The sequence below is a fragment of the Echiichthys vipera genome (genome assembly GCF_963691815.1).
Source record: "Echiichthys vipera genome assembly, chromosome: 10".
In the NCBI taxonomy this organism is placed as follows: Eukaryota; Metazoa; Chordata; class Actinopteri; order Perciformes; family Trachinidae; genus Echiichthys; species Echiichthys vipera.
Window position 1 is genome coordinate 18,942,159 of NC_139835.1, and position 21,481 is coordinate 18,963,639.

The 21,481-nt window shown below is 40.2% G+C and overlaps 2 protein-coding genes across 3 annotated transcripts; both read left to right on the forward strand.

Moving 5' to 3' along the window:
• The first annotated feature begins 476 nt into the window (after positions 1 to 476).
• On the forward strand, positions 477 to 19,911 carry hoxd3a (homeobox D3a). Of its 2 annotated transcripts, none has more exons than XM_083921348.1 (4): positions 477 to 728; positions 15,879 to 15,938; positions 17,599 to 18,160; positions 18,269 to 19,911. In XM_083921348.1, exons 3-4 carry the CDS (start codon positions 17,701 to 17,703, stop codon positions 19,018 to 19,020), a joined length of 1,212 nt encoding a protein of 403 aa, XP_083777474.1. In that variant the 5' UTR covers positions 477 to 728; positions 15,879 to 15,938; positions 17,599 to 17,700; the 3' UTR covers positions 19,021 to 19,911. The 2 variants fall into 2 exon arrangements, with proteins under 2 accessions (XP_083777474.1, XP_083777475.1); XM_083921349.1 differs by having other exon boundaries at positions 17,599 to 18,145.
• On the forward strand, positions 6,414 to 8,999 carry hoxd4a (homeobox D4a). Its single transcript, XM_083921347.1, has 2 exons — positions 6,414 to 7,793; positions 8,205 to 8,999. Exons 1-2 carry the CDS (start codon positions 7,385 to 7,387, stop codon positions 8,501 to 8,503), a joined length of 708 nt encoding a protein of 235 aa, XP_083777473.1. The 5' UTR covers positions 6,414 to 7,384; the 3' UTR covers positions 8,504 to 8,999.
• Positions 19,912 to 21,481: the final 1,570 nt, after the last annotated feature.

A 21,481-nucleotide genomic window follows, 5' to 3' on the forward strand; every position in this document is an offset into this window, starting at 1 on the left:
TATATATTGCATTTCATTTTGAACAAAGAAAAACATTGCATTGTGATTTTATTATGTTAAGGAAACAAAGCGATAGCCTATTTCACCTACTAATGCTCCGTTTTCTTTATTACACTAACGAATTTGCATTATGATCGAGCTGAAACTAGTCTAACTGCTATTTTGAACTCAAAGATACAACATTTTATGGTTTGGACACAAAAGAACGGGGGGGTGGGGGGGTGGGGGTCTTGTTTTCCTCCAGAGGACGTGGAGGGGCTTCTGCTATTATGCGCAAAGATGGGGAGAACTGCTGCAGTCGAAATTCCTTTTTGTGAGAGGACAATTTACAACTTGGTAATAGACCTTTTTATGTGCCTCCATCGCTTGTCATTGGATGCCACTGGTCATGTGTGAGAGGCAAACGTCTTCATGCCTCTTTTCCTGATTTCCCAGGCGAATTTTTTTCCCATTGCATTCTGCGTCTATGGCGTTCAAACCGATACGCCGCGGTCTGCTTTCTTAAAAATTGCATTCGATTCATAATCGTCTGATCAGCACATATTTGCGGCACTGCGCTGCTCATTCCCCCGGATGACCAGAGGAGCGTTTCAACTTTCGACACAATCTGACATCTTCAAACAAACAGCAGCAGCAGCTCTGGCTCTTCACTTGCTGTATTTAAAAAAAAAAAATGCACTGCATAAGTAAACCTCCGAGAGTAAACATGGATTACATCCCGGCTATAGGTAAGCTGTTCTGTGCCATAATGCACTCCTAGTTACGCTCGTGTGTCTGCATGTGAAGTTTGACAGCTTCCTGTTTCATTAGTCATGTAAATTAGCGGCAAGGCTAATGACTCACAGGTAATTTGGTGGATTCACATGTTGCTGGGTGTGTTGAAATAAATTGTTTTTATACTTTAAACGCATGAAACGTGGGTAACGATGATGGAAATTGTGCATTTACTGATATTATGCTGCACGAATCATAGATGCTTATTTTAGACAATGAGCTGGATTATTCAGTGTTTTTTGAAAATGTATTTATTTAAGCTCATACTTTGTATTTTAAGAGTGTTCTGCAGATATATAGCTCGTGTTTGAAGTCAGGAATGAATGTGTCTTATGTGAGTTGATTGTTTTTGATGCAACTGAGTAGCAGTTGTTTCCCCCAAGAATTAGAAAAAAGCTTAATTTATTGAGCCAAACATTCTCTATTTCGTTTTGTTAATCAAAGGCAGTTTATTGCACGTCGACACGCCTTTTTATATCCCCCACTTTATGAAGCCAAAGTTCTATCGCATTGCATTTCTTTACCAGAGAAGCTACACTGTGATGGGCCATATTATACTTTCATACGCTGGTCACTTGCTAAAATGCAACACATATCAAAACTGCCTTGCCATATCTCACATATGCAAGCCTGGTAGAAGAAGTTGAGTTTTCATAGCCGTCTTCAGCTGCCTGGAGATGGGGCCAACTGAACAAAGACAGTATTTCACTGTTGCCTGACAGGCAGCTGCGAAAGTATTTACAGCCTTACTGCAATGCGGCAAAATGGACTCTTGGAAGACAGGCACAAGCAGAAGCCTGAGAATAGAGGCAGGGTTCACTCTGTGTATTTCTGATTTGACAGTGTACATATCTTACAGCATTTCCCTGTGTGTGTTATATGTAATTATGTAGAACAACGTGTGACCGCAGGCCCTGCACACATTAAACAGCAGTTTTCCATGAAAGTGGTTTCCTTTTTCACCCTTATTTAACCCCCCTAGAGAAGTAGACTAGACCACTATATTTTTAGTATTACTTAAACACAATTATTGGAGTATTGTGACACAGTGGCATTTTAAACCAAATGTTTCTTCATATCAAATTATGAAATAATTGGAATAGTACAATAGATGCTATTCATATTTTAATGTTTTCGTTTTCCACTTAGACAAAAAAAAACGTGTTGGCCTGTACTCATTGTTTATTATCCGTATCTTTAACAATCGACAAGTTTTTTTTTATGTGGTTTATTTCTGCTTAAGAAATAAGGGACATCTACACTGCAAAGCTATGCCCATGTTCACACTCGGTTTCAGATTCAGTCATATCTACATAAACATTCCACATATCAAGGAAGACATTTTGCAAAAGACTGGGGTGATTCTTCTTGTGTCAAATGCGGTTTCATTAGTTTCAAGAACTCAATTAAACCAAAGTCTTTGATCAAATTCCATCACCCCACTTGCTTCATTAAGACACCTCACTTTATTATGAATACAGGGATAAGCTCATTTGCATTTTTTAAAACAAAACAAAAAACCTACTCCTATTTCCACATCCCAATGAACAGATTCACCAATCATATGATTAAGTGAAGTTACTTGTTCGTATAGATGGACATTTTTTGCAGTGGAAAAGGGGGGGAAGCCGTTAAATTGCCAGCAGAAGGCGCTGTTGCCTAACAGTCAGCCTCTCTGCTCCCCATTCAGCAGGCTTTTACTATCGGCTGCACGAGCACAGTGATTGGCCGAGACACGTGGTCACGTGGTCTGGTTCATTTTGAAAGTGGTTTTGGAGAATTGTGCAATTTTTTTTCCTTTTTTTTTTATCCAGGAAAATATCTGAATGAGACCAGCTGCTCTGATGATGCATTTAGTGCTGTGTGGGATTTTTATGTGTTCAAGAGCTACAAACCCATAAAGTCTTTTACAGCAAGTTGTTTATTGGTATTAGTTTAGACAGCACAGTGGATGTTTTGTAACCAGAGACCACTTCAGTTAAATCTATTGAACAGAGTTGGAGTTTTGTTGACAGCAACTGTTTTCACACTTTCACGCAAATTATAGAGTAAGAAACTCATTAACGACATCCTCCTCGTGATGATGCTGGGAATGGGTTTTAAGAAGGTTGAAAATAAAGGACTTTATTCATATGTATAAAACAGCATGCAAACCATTAAACCACCGACAACACACCGACTTGCAGCGTGAAATAGCTAAATAGCTTGCAGCTAGAACACCCAAAAGGCCACACAGAGGTTTTACCCTTAAATTATCTCCAGGGAAATAACTTTTTATGAACACATCCATGTAAAAAGTGACAAGTCTCTGATATGACGCCACTTATCATACCTGCCCCACAGTGGCAGCCATCCAAACCTCAACATCACCAGCCCCTCTGCAGTTTAACACAGGAAAAGGGAGAGGAGGAGCAAAAGTGCTGCACTCTGGGATTGGCCCGGAAGAATGAATGACATCAGTCTTATTGTGACAGGTTCACTGGGGAGAAAAATGTATTTGAGCACAGATCAGTGGTGCATGTTTGGCGTTTTGTTAACACTTTAGAGGTCAAGTGGCGTGGAGTAAAATGATAGAATCCGGAATTAGGACCGAAAGAAATAGAAATGCTTGAATTAAAGAGCTGGAAAACACCGAACGCTCAATTTGGATTTATCAGACTGTGTTTAAGCATTGCATTAGTAACTCGTAGGAAGTCAAATATACAATGCCAATACTAAATCAAGTATTTTCTATTTCGTCCCAATGTACCTCTGTTCATTTCTATCATGGCCGTTACAACCTCCCAGTTCCCCCCTTGACTTGTCCTCAGTGCACATCAGTGTAATCGCCGTTATTGAGTAAGTGCAACTTTGAGGATTATTTATGGGCCTGCGCGGTGTTGTGAGTGGCTGTGAGGAAACACGTGACGCCATTAAAGTTTGTTTTATGGCCCGAGACTTGACAAGCCAAAATATAATTCTCATTGTGTATTAGTAAGACCGTCCAGATGGGTTGGAATAGAGCTTGAATTGGCAGGGAGCTTATACCAGGCTGACTTTCTCCTTCAGCATGGATGTGTTTGACCCACGGTGTGCCTTGCGTTGCGGTCTCTGTGGTAAGCTGTGTTTTATCATTATGCTCGTGGTAGGCTATGGGGCGTGTGATGTCACATACATAGTGCTCGGGCTGTTCTGTTTCCTGCCTCTAAAAAGCGGCAACAGTGCGCGCTCAGGACGCACAGAGATAGTTCGATGACGCTGGAAGGAAATCGTGTTTAATGTTATTATTGAACTCGGTTTGAGTTTTAAACCTCTTAAAACTCAATCGATGCTTTAGTTCCGGATGCTGTTATTGGAGTTGTTGGTCTGATTCACTGCTACATGATTTAGCATTGAGCTTCTTATTTGACTGGAGGCAGAGACATCAACCTGTTGTCACCAGACTTTTGGAAGATTTCCGAAGAATTTGGTGAACTATCTTGAAGGCCTATAATCAAAACTATAGGCTACAAGCTTTTGTGCCATCATCAGGCTATATTACAAGTCTTATTTTCATAACTCACAATTTGATTGTTCGGCAAAATGAACGTCAGCGTTTACCACGTTGAAATGAATAAACAAGTATAAAAACAACATTGAGGTTACAACAATAAAATCGGTTGTGTCTTTTTTTCCACAACGCTGCGGCTTTAGGCCTTAATGCATTTCTACTGTAGGCCTTTAAATTATTAATTTCCTCAGGCATGGTTAGAGAATCCAGTTTTACAAATGTTAAATAATGTCTGATACAAAGCTGACAGATTATTTAAGATGCATGTTCTCCTTTCAGTTATAAAAGGGTCCCTTACTTAACCCGAGAATTAGATTAATTAGGCCTTGTGTTTTCTGTTGCTCCGCTCAATTTGCAGCTTTTTGATAGAAAAAGCTTGTAATTGCAATGAAAAAAAAAGAGTCGAGCAGAACGAGTTAGCCTTTCGTTTAACACAAGCTGCCAGGAAACGCTGACTTTATCATTCTTTTGTTGTGATTTTCGGCTTTGACCCGTCTGGAGGGCTAGCAGGGGAAGGTGAAAGACAGGTCAGGCTGTCTAACGTATACTGAAATGTGAAGTGCAAGAACATTTTTTTTTTTTAAGATTCTACAATGTCTCTTTTTACAGTGGCTGAAACGAATATTGTATGCTTTTGTTGGCTTTTGAATGTGCATTTGCAGAGTGGATACAAAATCTGTATTTCTTATGAAAAGATGTTGAAAAAAAGCGTCAATTCGACTTCTCATCTGGCTGTTTTCTGTTTTATTCTCATATTGTAAAAGGCCTGTTCTGTGACTTTCAACTTGAAAGCATGATTCAGGCTGAAAAAGTTACTGTCACGGCCAAAACAGTAGCCTACATTAAACTAAACGACTTTATGCACCATCCAGTAAATAACCAGCAAGTATGTTAGTACTAAAAAAAGAAAACACGTCTGACCCTGTCTATATTCAAGATATTAAAGGGCTTTGACGTGGGTCACAATTGGTCAAATAGGCTTCAAAACAAGTATTTAACAATAATTACATTTAAATCTGACGCACTCAAAGCGTCATGTATGAACCCTAATAATTTAGAACTGCTTCTGTTGTAAACTCTCTGGTTGATATGCATATTTTGATGAAATGATATTGTTATGATGTGCATTTTGTGTGCTTAGGGAAAAAAAATGTGCTGGTCATTTTGGAGAATAAGAAGCAACTATTCTCAACTTCACTTCATTTGTAAGGGTTTCTCAGAGGGACTGGCCTCCATGGCGGTTTAGTTAATGGCTGACGGGGAATTGGTAAACTTTTGCACCCTTTGAGCTGTCACTAGGGCCGAAAATAATTGAACTTTTTGATAAGTTTGTAAATGATTTAGTTTGACCTTCGTGGCCTCGAGCCTCATCTTTTGGGGGGCACTTGCGATAAACTGGCCCTATATAAGCCAGAGAGTATCTACCGGTTATCTGCTGAGGTGGTTACAGCGTTATTCGACCTTATCTTTGATTATAAGGTGACACTTTGTAAAAGGGAAAAGTTATTTATAGGATTGGAAGACGGCAGTTTTTTTTCTTCTAGTTATGAACTTGGACTACGATGGACTGCACAGAAACCTGGGTTGACCTGAGATACTGCCTGATATTTTTCCTTAGTGCCTTAAATAGATCCCTGGGCAGAAGCAGCATATAGGCCTACTGTTTTCTTTATTAATTTTTATTTTTTTAGATGCTGCCAACGACATGACTTTTGACCTAAACTCAAGGAAATGCTTACCAAAGAAATGAATTAAGAGGAATTCATTAAAACGAAAGTAAAGTCTTCACTGAGAGATAGCATTAAACGTCTAGAATGAATAGAAAAAGACGCTCTGATATTATTAAAGCCTGTATAATAGGACTTCTTAAGAATGTGTTTACCCCATCCGGTTGTGATGCATGTCTCTTATTTCCTTATGTAACATTGTTTCTGTTGTACATTTAGTTGGGCTGAAATGCTCTCCAACAAAGTGTTGTGGTTATGTTGGATGAAAAAAATGGGCAGTGCCGCTTGCCGTCGTCTATATATACCCTGTAGAACCGAATTTGTGTGATCAAACCATAATCACAGATTCGATTTTAGGGGAGTATATGGTCGATGAAAAAACTTCGATTCACTGACTGATTTCCCTCATGTTTCCATGCGTTCGGAGCCTGACGTGCGTGTCAGATATACAGTGACAGTGTTGGTTTATGAATGAGACTAAATCCGACAACAGCACATACTTCACGAGAAGCGCCGCGGGGCGTGTTGCAACTCTTGAGTCTCAATGGAGATCTGACACAAAATATTTAATATAAAATACACAGAATTAGAAGTTATTCCAATTTAGCTCAGTGTGTTGGAATGAAATACCAAATGGATTTACTAAAATAAACCCACAGCAGCACACTCCAGCTGTAGCCTCTTCCTCCCGTGGGTCGCTTGTGTCTCTACATTATTGATTCCCAGAGGCTGCTGCTGCTGCCCAATAGGCTTCTGAGACAGTTTTTTTTTCAAAGGGATGGGGACAGATGAAGTGATGAGATTCGTGTAACTTTTGGATGACCCCTTCTTGACAAAGACAGTGTCCATCAATTGCCCTCAGTCATTATTCGCTGCCTTTATGCCAAGGGGCTTTTTGTATCTTTTGTTGGTTTCTCTGTTGAGCACCATGCCTTCGAGTTAGACCTTAGTTACTGAAATTTCTGTATATCAGCTAGTCTAAAACCACCATATGCACTTACTGCTTTTCTCATTTCTTTAAAAATATAGGATTTTAAAGTTAAATATTGAAGAAAGCTTGGAATAATGTGTGTGTTTTTTATTTGTACATGCCTTGTTATGATCCAGATGTGCAGATGTTTCAGTATATTTGTTTTTTTTTCTCCACCCGGTTTAATTTTGGTGTATCTTAAGTTAGATAAAATTGCTTTTAGTTGTATGTTTACCCGTTTATGGACCAGCATCACCTCTATTGGCCGATCTGGTCACATGGTTCGCTAACTTTATTCAGTTGACACCAAGTAGGAGGGCTTTATGGAGGGAGGAAAAAAAGACAACTCGAGAAAAAATTAGTATTTTCTACCTTCAGAAATTAATGGCCATGAGTTCGTATTTGGTGAACTCTAAGTATGTGGACCCCAAATTTCCTCCCTGCGAGGAATATTCACAAAATAACTATATACCTGATCAGGGCTCGGACTACTACAGTCCATCGCAGGACACAGACTTTCAGCATCCAGGGATCTACCCACGGTCAAACTACACGGAGCAGCCCTTCAGCTGCAACACTGTGCAGGACTCCACAGTGCAGCCGCGGGGTCATGTGCACGAGAGATCCAGCCGCTCGAGCCCTTTTAGCGCACAGACTGAGGAGGGGCCCCCGGTCCAAGTGACCGGACCCCGGACTTGTGGACAGCAGCAAAACACAAAGAGCCAAAATGGGATACAGTCCAAGCAGCCTGCAGTAGTTTACCCCTGGATGAAGAAAGTCCACGTAACTACTGGTAAGATTTCCTCCTCTTCTTCTTCTTCTTCTTCTTCTTCTTCTTCTCTTATGGACCAACTGAGACCTGTACTTTAGAAATCATTCAGTGTAATATTTATGGGAGTCTTTGAAAGGCCTCGCCAATTACACAAGTCATAAATTTTTATAGCTCAGGAAATAGGCCGCTAGGTGAGTGCCTGAAGGCTCCTGAAAACACATATTGACCGGTTGTAATGGTGCTTAAATCTACAGCAAATCTGCTTCAATTCAGCTTAAAATCACTCATTGTTTCCTGCTCTGCCTCCACGTAAATAAAGTTTGCGCGCCCCGGGTACACGAGACTCCTCTTGTTGTATTGTTTTTTTCCTGCGTGCTGTATTGGCCACATTTGGTGACTTTTTTTCTCCTGTTTGTTTTCGTTCTCCTATAGTGAACCCGGATTACACAGGACCAGAGCCCAAACGGTCCAGAACAGCTTACACCCGGCAGCAGGTTTTGGAGCTTGAAAAGGAGTTTCATTTTAACAGGTATCTGACCAGGCGGCGACGGATTGAGATTGCCCACACTCTTTGTCTCTCCGAAAGGCAGATCAAAATCTGGTTTCAAAACAGACGGATGAAATGGAAGAAAGATCACAAACTGCCCAACACCAAGGGCAGATCTGCACCAGCCTCTGGCCATCTGCAAAGCATCCAGAGGGATAACCAGACTGATATCACATCATTATAAGAGAGGAGCAAGGTGGCACACCTTTTTAGAAATAAACTGTACATAAAAAAGACAGAGGTTGCATCTGACTTTTGCATGGACTGATGTTTTTAGACTTTTTTTCTATTATTATTTAACAAAAAAGACCCCAGCAGTGTTGACTCGAGAGTCAGAAAATCAATCAGTCTTATCAGTGAGAGGTTTGAACGTTCTTACTTGTTTTAATTTCCTCAAAGAGACATAAAACGTCGAAACGAACTTTTCTTTCTGCTATTTTTTCTATTTTTATTTTTTATTTTTTTTGGACGGTACCCACCAGAGGACATTTAATGAGCAACCTCGGCTGATTTAATGGATTTAAACAGTGTTGCAGCTCTTCTCACGTGGATTCACGCTGGTTTAAAGATTGAAATATCTTTATTCAGAACAGGGGAGCCATTGGTTCGAATTACGCACACACAAACACACACAAACACAATGTTATTCCAGCTTTTCATCTTGTTCAAACCTCACATTGAACGCACAATATATATATATATATATAGATATATATAATTATATACTTGAAGGAACCATTATTTGCATATAGAGCACGCCAAACCCAACCTACTTTCGTAAGTTGCAAAAAAACCGTTAAATCTTTCAGTTCGGCGTTTCTTTGTGACTTTATTATGTTTTAACTTATTTTGTACAATAAAGCTTTGAAATGTTCTTACCCTAAATATTATTCTCAAAAGCAAGACATTCCTGTGTGCAAACTATTCTGAGTGCCCTTATAAATCTCTCCTGACATCTTTGTAAACAGTGTACATTTTCAGATGCTCTCTCGTGCCATTTGAAAGTCTTGTATGAAAGATCATTTGTTCCTGCATGGCATTAAATTGATATTTGGATGTTTCTCATCGGAAATAATCCAATTCAGAATATTTAGGAGTATAATTGTTTATTTTTCTTGATATGATTTTTTTACGTAATTATTTATTTGTTTCAAAAAGTGTACATTTTCGTATAGCACACATACAATTTTAATTAAAAAGTATTCGTTAATGAATCTAAAAATATGTTTGAACTCTTGTGGATTTTTAGCATGGCTTTTACGCAAAGTTTTAGTCTTTAGTTAATGTGGGAATCGTCTAGTTTTTCATTTACACCGAGCTTAACCGAGGGGGGCTTCCACGTCACGTTTCAAGACAGATATTTCTCGTTTAAACCGTCATTGTCTTCGAACAAAAAAAGCCCAGAAGCTCTCCCAGTACGAAGAGGTCTTCTCTCGATGAGAGGCTTGAAAAGGTATTTCAACCGAAGGTCGACAAAGGCAGCAGTGGCAGGTTCATCCAGGGGACACATTTCAGCCGCAAGGACTGACCCCAACACCCCTGACCCGCCGGACAAGCAGCATTTTCTCTCCCAGGCGCTTTGGTTTGGAGGGCTTTTTTCCACACTTAGGAATTACACAAAAAAAGCCAAAGCAGGAGTCAGAATTCCATCGTTTGTACACCTTTTAACAGTATTTATATATCAGCCCCCAAAAGGTTCTGATTTGTGCATTTGTCTCATCATGTCAATATGCAATCTTTTTGGTTTTATTTTTGTACATGCTTTTTACCTTGTATTGTGCATTGAGATGCGAGAAGTATATTGGAAAAATAAAGATTTCTACTGATTATGCATTTAAATTGTTGCAGAGGGCACTTTCTTTAAAAAAAAAACCAGACAAACAAAGAAAAAAAAACAGTCGAGAAATATTTAGAATTTGAGGAATTGCAGGTTCCCGGGCACATTGTGGTATTTTTTTATATCCTCCATCGCTCAAAACTTCATTTTATTTATTAGTTTTCTGTCATTTCGTTTTACAAAAGGTTCACTTTTGGTGGGAAAATCGTGTTTCTTCAGTGGTAACAAGGAGCCATATGGACACGTAGCCCCCTTTTACAAAACAGCCACAAATGCACCAAATGTGCGCTGCATGGGCAAATTCAGCCTCCTCTCCTGTCAAGCGCGGAATTTACGACCATAAAGTGGTCTACCATGAGTGTAGCGTATTTTTTAAAAGCAAGTTTTTACTCTGGCTTGTGTTAATTCACGCATTAGCGCTCGTGGAAAGGAGCGAGTGCGCAAAACACCATCAAGCTCTTAGTGGAGCTTTTCATGGTGATTTTCATTCAATGGAAACTGCGTTTGGGCTCATGAAAGACTTGAGTTGAGTCTTTATTGCAAAAATAGTTGTTAGTTACATGTTGTTAGTTTCCATATAGCAATGGTTAGTTGTTAGACACACAAATGACGTTAACTGCCCTCTTAGATTCAAACTGACAAAAACAACTTCTTCTGGGGCGCTGGTGCTTCAAACCCAGATTACACCACATTGATCATTACCAAACATAATCAGCTATATATTTGATATTAGGTCCCCTCGAGCTTCATGGGCTATGCTCTTATTGAATCTGACCCACTGCTACGCTGACCTCCGACCCTCCACACTACAGCGTCAGTCCTGATACAAACAAAAGTGGCCATAAACGGACATGTGGAAAGACAATCTTCAGTCACTCAGCAGTGTTTTCATCCCCAGTGACCACTGTCTGATCCCCACTGAGCTCACGCCGGCCTATAGGCGTGCACATGGAGCTCATATATACTGTATGTGTGTATGTGTGAAATACACGAGAGTGTCAGATATAGAGAGAAGCGGAGACAAAGTGATGCTACCAATCCACCATCCTGCCATAAATGATCCGCACAAAGATGCTGAAGAGAGGATGAGCGAGAGAGGGGGAGATGAGAGGAGGAGGAGGGGGGGGGGGGGGGGGTAGTATTGACACAATTTGACAACTACCGTACCTAGTATACATTAGGGTACTGTTTTTCAAGATAACTATATATTTTTTTATTTCTTATTTCAGATCCATTTTATATCAAACATGACTTTCCTGGGCTCCTGCTATTAAAACATGAATTGAAATGAAACCTATCACAGCAGTTTCCCCTCCAGCAATTATCAGGTCAGAGCAGCCTACTACACATACAGTGTGTAGCCACACTGACCTACATGTCTGAACAGCAATAAATGGGAGCCAAAGGCAGTGCCATTTTCAATGACACTGCACCCAGTGCAGGAATACAACGTCGTTGCTCTCCATCCGGCCATATTTGATTTCCAGCTGTTTTTTTTTTCTTTCGCAGAAGCCTCTCCGAGCCAGACAACCCCCCTAAGATATATTAAAGTGCGCTGTCTGCATTCAGAGATATAATCCAGAGACTATACCACTCCGCTCTCTATTCTCGACCACGTGATTGTCTAAATAATTAATGCAGCACGTCCCCCTAGAAACACGGCGTCGTCATTAATCGCAAGGACTCTATCAGACTTGAAAACTGAAGAGATCCCCCAAGAAAATAATATCCGATACCCGGCGCAACCGTAGCCCCGCACTTTAGCAACACATCCGAACCGATGGATGCTTGGGTAGGTAAATATTTCAGCATTTTTCATGTTGCCCGAGCTGGTAAATGACGATATCAAATGTCGTGATATTTGATAAATTGCTGCCTTTTTGATGTGTGCGCTGTGAGCAGGGTTGTATATGCTGTGGTTGTCGCTGTAGCTGCATGTCTTCTTTTATCAAATATGTTAGAAATGGCAGAGTGGTTGGGATTGCTGTTGTATGTGTCTGGAGAGGGATTGATAGGATAAATGGTAAAAAGTAAAGGGCAGTGACATTTATTTATGGGTGCTCGCTCTGGATAAATTCTCTTTCGGACACATACAGCTCAGTGTGGCACCTCCAGGGCCCATTCATTCTTTATTCACAATGTTATTCAGATTTTCACAAGTTTGGTGCAGTTTTTTTTTTTTAAAAAGGATTTTTTTTAATATAAAGAAACACCAATGTATTATAAATTGACATACCCTGATCTATAGTCTTAGTTTTCAAAAAAGATAAATACTAGGTTATTTAGGTGGTCTTTTGAGGGGATAGTGGTGCATTTATCCTGTTTTTATTGTTAGTGGGGGCTGATTTGATTTTCATTTCTAAGAAGTCGTGGAAGTTCGGGCAGGCTGTCACTTCTGCCTCCTTGTAAATCATTCTCAGTAATTCCTGAAAGGTTTCGAGGCTGTTGGGGGGCCGGACGAAAACTGTAAATCTTTCACTTTTATTACCCTCTGAACATATGCTTCGACGCTACCGGTCCTGCATCTCTTCTTCTTCTTCTTCCCAGCAAAGATAACCCACCGCTGAACCAGCCGACGCTCTGCAGCTCCAAATCTTCCTCTTCCAATCCTTTCTAGTCTTTTACAATAAATGCATTTATTGGTTATCAAACCATGCCATACTATTTAATCTCTTTCTGTGAATGATATAGAAAACAATGCAGGGGAAGACAGGGCTCTCTCACTCTTTGTGTTTGAGCAGTGTGTGAAGACAGACACAACAAACAAAAGATGATAATGTGGTTTATTTGAATACAATACTACCCCAGCTGGAAGAGAAAAAAACACGTGATTTATTTCATAAATTATTCCTATAATTCACATCCCACATTATGGCAGTTGCTGGACGATTAAACATGACATCGATAGGAAGTTTAATAGCATTGTGTTGGAATAGTATCCAGAATACTTAACTGTGGCGCGTTTTATTGTGAAATTGTTTCTTGAGAACAAGTGAGGAAAAATGCAACAACGGGCTGGGAATTTCACAGCTTCTGTGAGATAAAATGCACATATATTGAGTATGAACAACGTACGCAAACTCAATGCACAACATAATACTGCTCTGGTGGAGAAGGGGCATGTGCAATTCTTTATTAATACCTTAACAATAGCGTGATATAATGCTTGGGTTTAAATACTGAAGTGCAGGCGAGTTGTAATTCAGGAGGAGATGAAAAGAAATAAGCAGTGGAACATTTTCACCAGTTCAGATGTGGAAATAAACGCCACCCTTTATCAAAATGGATTGGTGAGGTAAGGCTCGGTTGTAGAGAACAATCACGTGAACAGATATGCTTGTATCTTAAGGCAGCGCCTTTATTTGTCATCACAAAGCTTCCGAAACAACCCTAAAAATCCCAATGTTAGCTCCAAATGTGCACGGGGCCTATGCGTTTCTGAATTCCTGTATTTCAATGGGTGATTGATTGCCAGGGATTTTTTTTTCTGGAATAAGGATACCTTGTTCGCTTTTTATTGGTAGTTGAATGCGAGTCCTTCAGTTCTTTCGGGAATACTGTCTCCATTGGTATATGGAAATGTCTGAAAAACAGCAAGATCAGGTTTAGGACAGCATTGTCTACAGACAAAGGGTGAAGGATTTATTCTAGAGACTGCGTGGAAAGAAACTGAGACTGAGAGGGAAGCTGCTTTATGATGAATTGATCCGCAGGTAAGCAATCGCACGGCAGAAAGCCACCTTTAACCACGGGTTAATATAATGCAAGGAAATATATATGATTTATTCCACTCAAGGAGGTGATGCTTGTTAATGTCGCTCTCTCGCCGGCGACCGCGCGGATATGGAATCCACCCCTACCTCCTCACATGCAGATGCACATCATATAGCCTGTACATTTCTTATTTATTTGTTTTTTGCGAACGCGCGTTCAAATATTATCGACAGGTTGAGCTCCAGCTGCCCTGCTGCTTTTCAGCTGATTTCACGTTTGGATGAAAACCGGCTCGGAGTGAAGAAGTAGGAGAGGAACTTTTTTCTTTTTTGACTCTTGGATCGTAAATCACATTAATTTGTTGTCTTATCGTCACAGTGGCGTTTGCTGTGATTTATGTGGTTTCGGCTATACGGCTTTGTTAACCTGCAACGGTATATTCTACATGAATTCATATTGGATGTTCTGAAGGATTACCGGACTGTTTAGTGAACAAGGATAAAGGCAAATACTTATTTTTCCTACTTTTTGGGTACGCGTTTGACTCACTTGTATTCAGTTCATTGTAACTCAGACTTTTTTATTTGGTGTTGGGAATAAAAAACAAATAGGCCTGAGTCGCAAATATATTACAAGCGTATTTATTTATATTTAAATTGACAATTCACTTGATTGATAACTCATATGATGCTAACATATTCTTAACAGTTTAACAATGGATTACGGTTTAATTTATGTTCACTGCATCTTTAAATACTCGTGATTATGGGTCTTTGCAGGAAAGCTGCTGATTTTCTACCAAAATCAACAAAAAGCAGCATTATAGCAAAACCTTGTCCTGCAACTGGTGACTTTGCATTTTGCGGGCAGGGAAATACAGACCTTGCATTGTGCCAAAAACCACAAAGGAGACACTTATTTTTAAACTGTTATCAAATGCAGTTATTTCTTTTATGTAACAAACATTTCCAACGATAACAAAACGCCTCTGGAGAGCTGTTTAACTTGAATATGAGGGAGAATCTGGAGGACTAACCTGGAGAAAGGACTAACTGGGATAATAACACTCCACATTGAGTCCGACCCATTGTGTGAACCAAACTTACCGTAACAACGCGTAGGCGAATAACACTGTTGTTTGAAAAGAGGACCATGTCTGCTACTAGTAGCCCAGTGTGCTCAAAAAGCACTTCAGGAGCAGATTATCGACCAGCTTTGAATAATATTCCACATCCAAAGAATCTTAAATCTCCATCTTAAAGCTCCATGATCATATTTCAAGCAGCCTAATTATCCTCGAATACAAGCAGGGAAACAAAGGTAGTTCCACCCTGCAGGACAAAAAATCTAATAAAACAATTCCCTGAAAATGTCCAGAGGTTTAATTTCTACTTTCTTGCCGTCGGTCGAGCATCTTCTTCTGTTTCAGTCACAGCTGAAAACTGCTTTGAATTTAGTTGAGAGTTGAGTCTACTTGAAGCCCAACTGCTCGTTGTTCATTAAACTTTGACTTAACGCTGAATGACCCAAAGGTCACCTAAAAAAGCTTATGACTGCTAAATATTTGGTCTGGCTCTTTGTGTAAAAAGTGCACATGTAAGACTTTTTTTCTCTCTCTCAAGAAAGAAAGAAAGTTGTAGAAGAAAAATGTCATGTGGTTATTTTATTGACAATTCAGCCTTCCAATCTAGCAAAATTAAACAGGCCAAAAATAAAATATAAATATATAAATAAAATATAAATAAAAAACACAAAGAATAGGCCAGAAATCATTAGAAATTATATATATATATATATATTTATATATATATATATATATATATATATATATATATATTTAATTGTATAATTTCATTATCATTTTAATTGTATTTGTGTGGTTAATATTGCACCCGATGATATTCATCTTTTGTATAAAAATGGGTGTCTGCGTCGAATCCCAAGTCCATATTCGACTGATTTAAAATAAATCTATTGTGAAGAAACCTCAATTTGATTTCTCTTGCAGGTCGAGGATGGAGCAGTGATGAATGCGTGAGGAATATAAAAGAGATCTGCGCAGATTTCGGTGAGTAACATTTCTTTAATGAAGGGAGTGGACAGCACAGACCAACTGCTAACAAGGTGAAAGGGTTATTTATTATGAGGCTACATATTAACGCTCACAGTGTTTTACAAGAGGCTTAAATCACGAACACAGACATGAGGGATGACTTTAACTTCGCCTGTACGGCTAATTATTTGCACAGGCCACAGTCCCATTCATTCTACGTTTGCAACGCCACATGGAGAAAGCCAACAACAACGAACTTAACACTATTTTTCCCACAAGAAAATAAATTAGAAAAACATTTTTTTACAGTCATCTCAAACATTGATTGAAAACGTGTATATTGTAAAACCAGGAAGAATTTCACCATTTCCTCCAACGCCTCCTACATTTTAACCGGTGCGTAATCGCCAACATCCCCTGCCTCTCTTTTTATCAGCAAAATGTCTCCAGTGTTCCCCCTCTGTGTTTGGCTGCAGACTCCTGTTCAGCCAGAGTGGAGGCATCGTTAATAAACCGAGCCTCAATGGGAGAAGTGGCCGAGTATGAAATTCTTTTCCTTGCCTTCCTCCTACGCTTAGTTTTACACTTCTGAGGGCTGCGAGTCTTGAGGACTGTTTTGCTTTTCATTCCTCTCGGAGGCCGTTTACAACCATAACATTTGCGGTCATAAATTTTGTGGCGGTCCACACTGACAGGTGCAATTGTTATGCACGGCGCCGGCTTGCACCTCCTCAAGCCACCAACATACAGTAACAGGGCCCTTTGATATTTAAGTTTCGACTCCTACTTCAAATGCTGGCGTGCGTTTCACTGTAATATTCTGGAAACAAATGTTGCTGCAAAAATGCCCAGGTTATTTTATTTGTATTTCCAAATTATTATTATTATCATTATTATTATTATTATTTTATAAATAAGGGTACATTCTTGCCCGAATGAGTCAGAGGCAAAAAATAACCAACCAGCCAAAATATAGGGGCTAAGAAATATGGGCTAATGAAATAACTCCCACCCCCACCCAAGATCTCTCTCTTTCTCTCTCTCTCTCTCTCTCTTTCTCTCTCTCTCTCTCTCTCTCTCTCTCTCTCTCTCTCTCTCTCTCTCTCTCTCTCTCTCTCTCTCTCTCTCTCTCTCTCTCTCTCTCTCTCTATATATATATATATATATATATATAAATACACCTACATGTTTGATATTAACATTAATAATAAGCAGTGGAGGTGATTAGTGTTTAGCTCGGCCTGTGCATAAACATGTGATCCAAACGCATGTGCGCGGCCTTGGTGGGCTATATTTCTGCTGCAGGGAACAATGCATGACGGGCTTTGTCAGGCCTTGTGATTAGTGAAAAGGGTATTGTGTGTATGTGTGTCAAATGCTGATTCAGCCTTTTTCTGAGGGACTTCTAAAGCCTCCCAGAGGGTCCTTCTAACGCAAGTTAAACTTTAACTGTTTTGTGCCAGAAATGAAAGTCAGAACGGCTCCAATCTGGGGCTGGGAGATGAACAGATCACTGTCGTAGACACTGAATGGACAAGGAGAGTGATTATTCTAGTTTATTGTGAATTTAAACCCTGAATCCAAAACATTGTTAATTTTAAGGAGGTTGTAGATATACTGAGTGTAGGCCCTGCTCATATGTGTTGTCCTGAGTCTGATACAGTTCTCTTTATAGGTCACAGACTGGAGCAACGGTGGGAAACACCAATCACGTGAATAAACAACATCCATGCCATTGGATAGAGTTGCACTGGCTTATTGGCTTTGAATCCCCAAAATGCAGAAAGCAACATATTATGATAACTCTGGACTTTTTGGAGGCTACACCTTCCCCAAACCAGACTCTTACAACTACGGCCCTGCTCATCAGTCTTACCCTGCTTCTAACATTGACAATGACTACCAGGGCCCAGTGTGTCCCATCCAGACCTCTGCTGTCCGGCCACCAACCCTCAAGGACAGTGACCTGAATGGAGACTGTATGCGGCAAAGCAGCGGTCAAAGCAACAGCAACAGCCAAGCCACGAGTATTGGGGAGCAGCAGGCACCTCCACTGTCTGCATCATCTCCCAGCTCCAACAGCTCTGCGCCCCAGAAGAAGAAATCCCCATCCAGCAGCGCTACCAGTACTGCTACACCAACCCTCACAAAGCAGATATTCCCCTGGATGAAGGAGACCCGGCAGAACTCAAAGCAGAAGGGCAACAACTGCACCAGTGCAGGTAGAGACAATGACGGTGCGTGTGTATTGGTGAAGGGGGGTTAGGGTTGGTCTGGGCCTTGTTGTGCTTATAGTTTATGATTGGTAATGAAATGGCTAAGATGATCCTGTGGTTGCTTTACAGGTGGCGAGGTGAGTGATGAGAAGAGCCCACCGGGACCAGCCTCCAAACGGGTCAGAACTGCTTACACCAGCGCGCAACTCGTGGAGCTGGAGAAGGAGTTTCACTTTAACCGCTATCTTTGTCGCCCTCGGAGAGTGGAAATGGCAAATCTGTTGAATCTCACCGAACGTCAAATAAAGATCTGGTTTCAAAACAGGAGGATGAAATACAAAAAGGACCAGAAGTCTAAAGGGCTCGCGCACTCTCCCCTGGGACACTCCCCGGATAGAAGCCCGCCGCTGAGTGGCCCAAATCACATTGGATACTCTGGTCAGCTCCAAAACGTGAACAGCCTCAGCTATGACGCCCCCTCACCCCCGTCCTTCGCCAAACCCCAGGCAAACATGTACGGTTTAGCCGCGTACACGGCACCCCTGGGTGGCTGCATCCCGCAACAGAAGAGATACCCGGGCTCCGAGTACGAGCACCACGCCATGCAGAGCGCCGGCAGCTTTGCAAACGACAATTTGCAAGGCAGCCCCGTTTATGTGGGTGGGAATTTTGTAGATTCCATGCCAGCCTCGGGCCCCATGTTCAACCTCGGCCATCTCCCCCACCCCTCATCCACTAGTGTGGACTACAGCTGCGCCGCTCAGATCCCAGGAAACCACCATCATGGACCCTGTGATCCCCATCCCACATACACAGACCTCACCTCTCACCAAGCGTCTCAGGGAAGGATTCAGGAAGCGCCTAAACTCACGCATTTGTAATATGTGGTTTGTGTGTGTGTGTGTGTGTGTGTGTGTGTGTGTGTGTGTGTGTGTGTGTGTGTGTGTGTGCCAAAATTATGTTGCGCTCTTTTTATTACCTCACTAGTCTAATAACTACACTCCGAGCGAGTTGTGTGTATTATTACAGTATTATTGATATTACTATTAATGCTATTGTGTAATTATTTTCTAAATAATACAGCTTTGTCCATTTCTCTTGAATATTTGGGGATGCGCAGAGGCAGGTTGTCAGTTGTTTTGTTTCTCAAGTGCAATGCGCAGTTTTTGGACTGAATATTTCATGGCGTTACTTGAAGGTAAGTCTTGTAGATCACGAAAGTAGAAGCTCATCTTTAGAGAGAAGGATTTTTAGGGAAATTTTCGTCTGTTTGTAGGATCTCATTCTCCTCACGGGCATCCTATTTATTTATTTTGTATTCTTTTGCATACTATTTCGTACTAGCATATAGCCTATTTATTATTTAATTACTTTTTGTATTGCACATTATTTATCATTTCTATGCGAGTATTTATAAGTGTGGAGTTTTTTTGTAAGATTGGACAGATCAGTGCACTTGGAAGTGTTGGCAAAACAGGGTTTGAAAAATGCTACGACGACTCGCAGTGTATTGTTGAAAAAGAGCATTTCTAATTGTAAATCTGGGATAAATGGGGCATTTGATAGTGTATAAACACCACTACATGTCCATGGTTAATCTTGTGTCAAACCTAAAACAAAACGTAGACTATCGAAGTATGAAATATTATACACACCAGCATGTCATTTTGTGTAGTCATTACTATTTTTTATTTGTCTTCCATTGTTATTCCATTCAGTTGGATATCCATAAATTTATGAAACCCTAATGATATTGAAATGTTATATTTTATTGTGTTTAACATTTTGTAAATAAAGTGCTAAAACTTGTATATTTTTTTCATTACTTTTTGTTGATTTTGTAAAACAACCTGCAGCACTGGTCGCCCACTCTTTCTGATTATTTGAATTCCTCCCAGTGACACTGTCAGGTAACAGTACAGAGGAGGCTTATTGACTCCACGGCTCTACTGTACAGTCCAAACAGGGACAATCAATAATTAGACACCAGGATATCTAAAACTCATCAGACGGCTCTATGATCCAATGCAAAGTGCATTTCAGAAGGATAAAAGGCTCTGGAGATTATTGATGTTTCATTGGTTTGAGGGAAGTGAGTCTATGGGCTTATTGCATCTTCCACATGTCACTTATCTTTTTATTTTAAGACTCGGCCACATAATTACCTTCCTATCTGCTGGGACAATAGAATACGCTCAATTTTCCTACAGAGCAAAGCCTAATCACTGGCTGTTTAATTGATCGGCACGCATCTTCAAAATAATGTTTCATAAATTGGCGGAGGAGACGTATAGAAATATTTCACTGATGGGTACGGCAGAGCAGATTGGTGACAATAAAAGCAGAAAAAGAAAACATGCTTTGACATTGGGAATGATGCAACGATGAATGTGCGTGTGCGTGTGTGCGTGTGTGTGTGTGTGTGAGAGAGAGAGAGAGAGAGAGAGAGAGAGAGAGAGAGAGAGAGAGAGAGAGAGAGAGAGAGAGAGAGAGAGAGAGAGAGAGGGAGAAAGAGAGCAGTTCATCCTTTATTGCTCCTGGAGAGCCATTTCAAAGCTCATTAATCAAAAACTCGTCGCTTTCAGACTCCTCGCTGATCCCTCCTCCTCCTGAACAAAGCATTTGCATTCCAAATCCAAGTAACACATTTCAAACCGAGCAGCCTTAATCTTTAATGGTGGGGGAGAGGTTTTTTTTCTTTTATTAAACCCTACTGTGTTTTTTTCTTTCTGAACATTTTCTAAGATGATACATCCTCGGATTCAAATTAAAATCACCATCAGTGACTTTAAATCTGTGCAGGTCCCACAATTACACTGGTCCCCCCCAAAAAAGTTTCGGTCGCTGGGCTGAACCTAGCTCAACATCTAAGTTATTCAAAAAACATAGCCTTTAAGTAGATTTAATATTATTTCAAAAATGAATATATCCCTGGATGATCTACTACAATAGGCTCCAAATCTCCTCAGTATTCAGTGGATGGCGGCCATTTTAACCCTGGGTGAGCTCTTTCTTCTTTCATCTCCCCCACTGCTGCAGCTCTCTGCACCGCACAAGTCATTCACTACCCTATCAGACCCTAACAGTGTCCATGAAATAACATTTGGTCCTACCCACAACAAGCTGGATATTAATACAATAATTTGTATTTTTTTTTGTTGTCTGCATTATTTTGCAAAAGAATGTGTGAAAAATTAGAGAAATATTTAATCTATAGTAAAACATATTTCTGTGTGAGAAGATCTAGATTCAAATTTTAAATATGAAAAAATATGGATCTTTATTCAGTTATAATAATCATAATGCCATTAATTTTATTTATATAGCACATTTTATTACAAG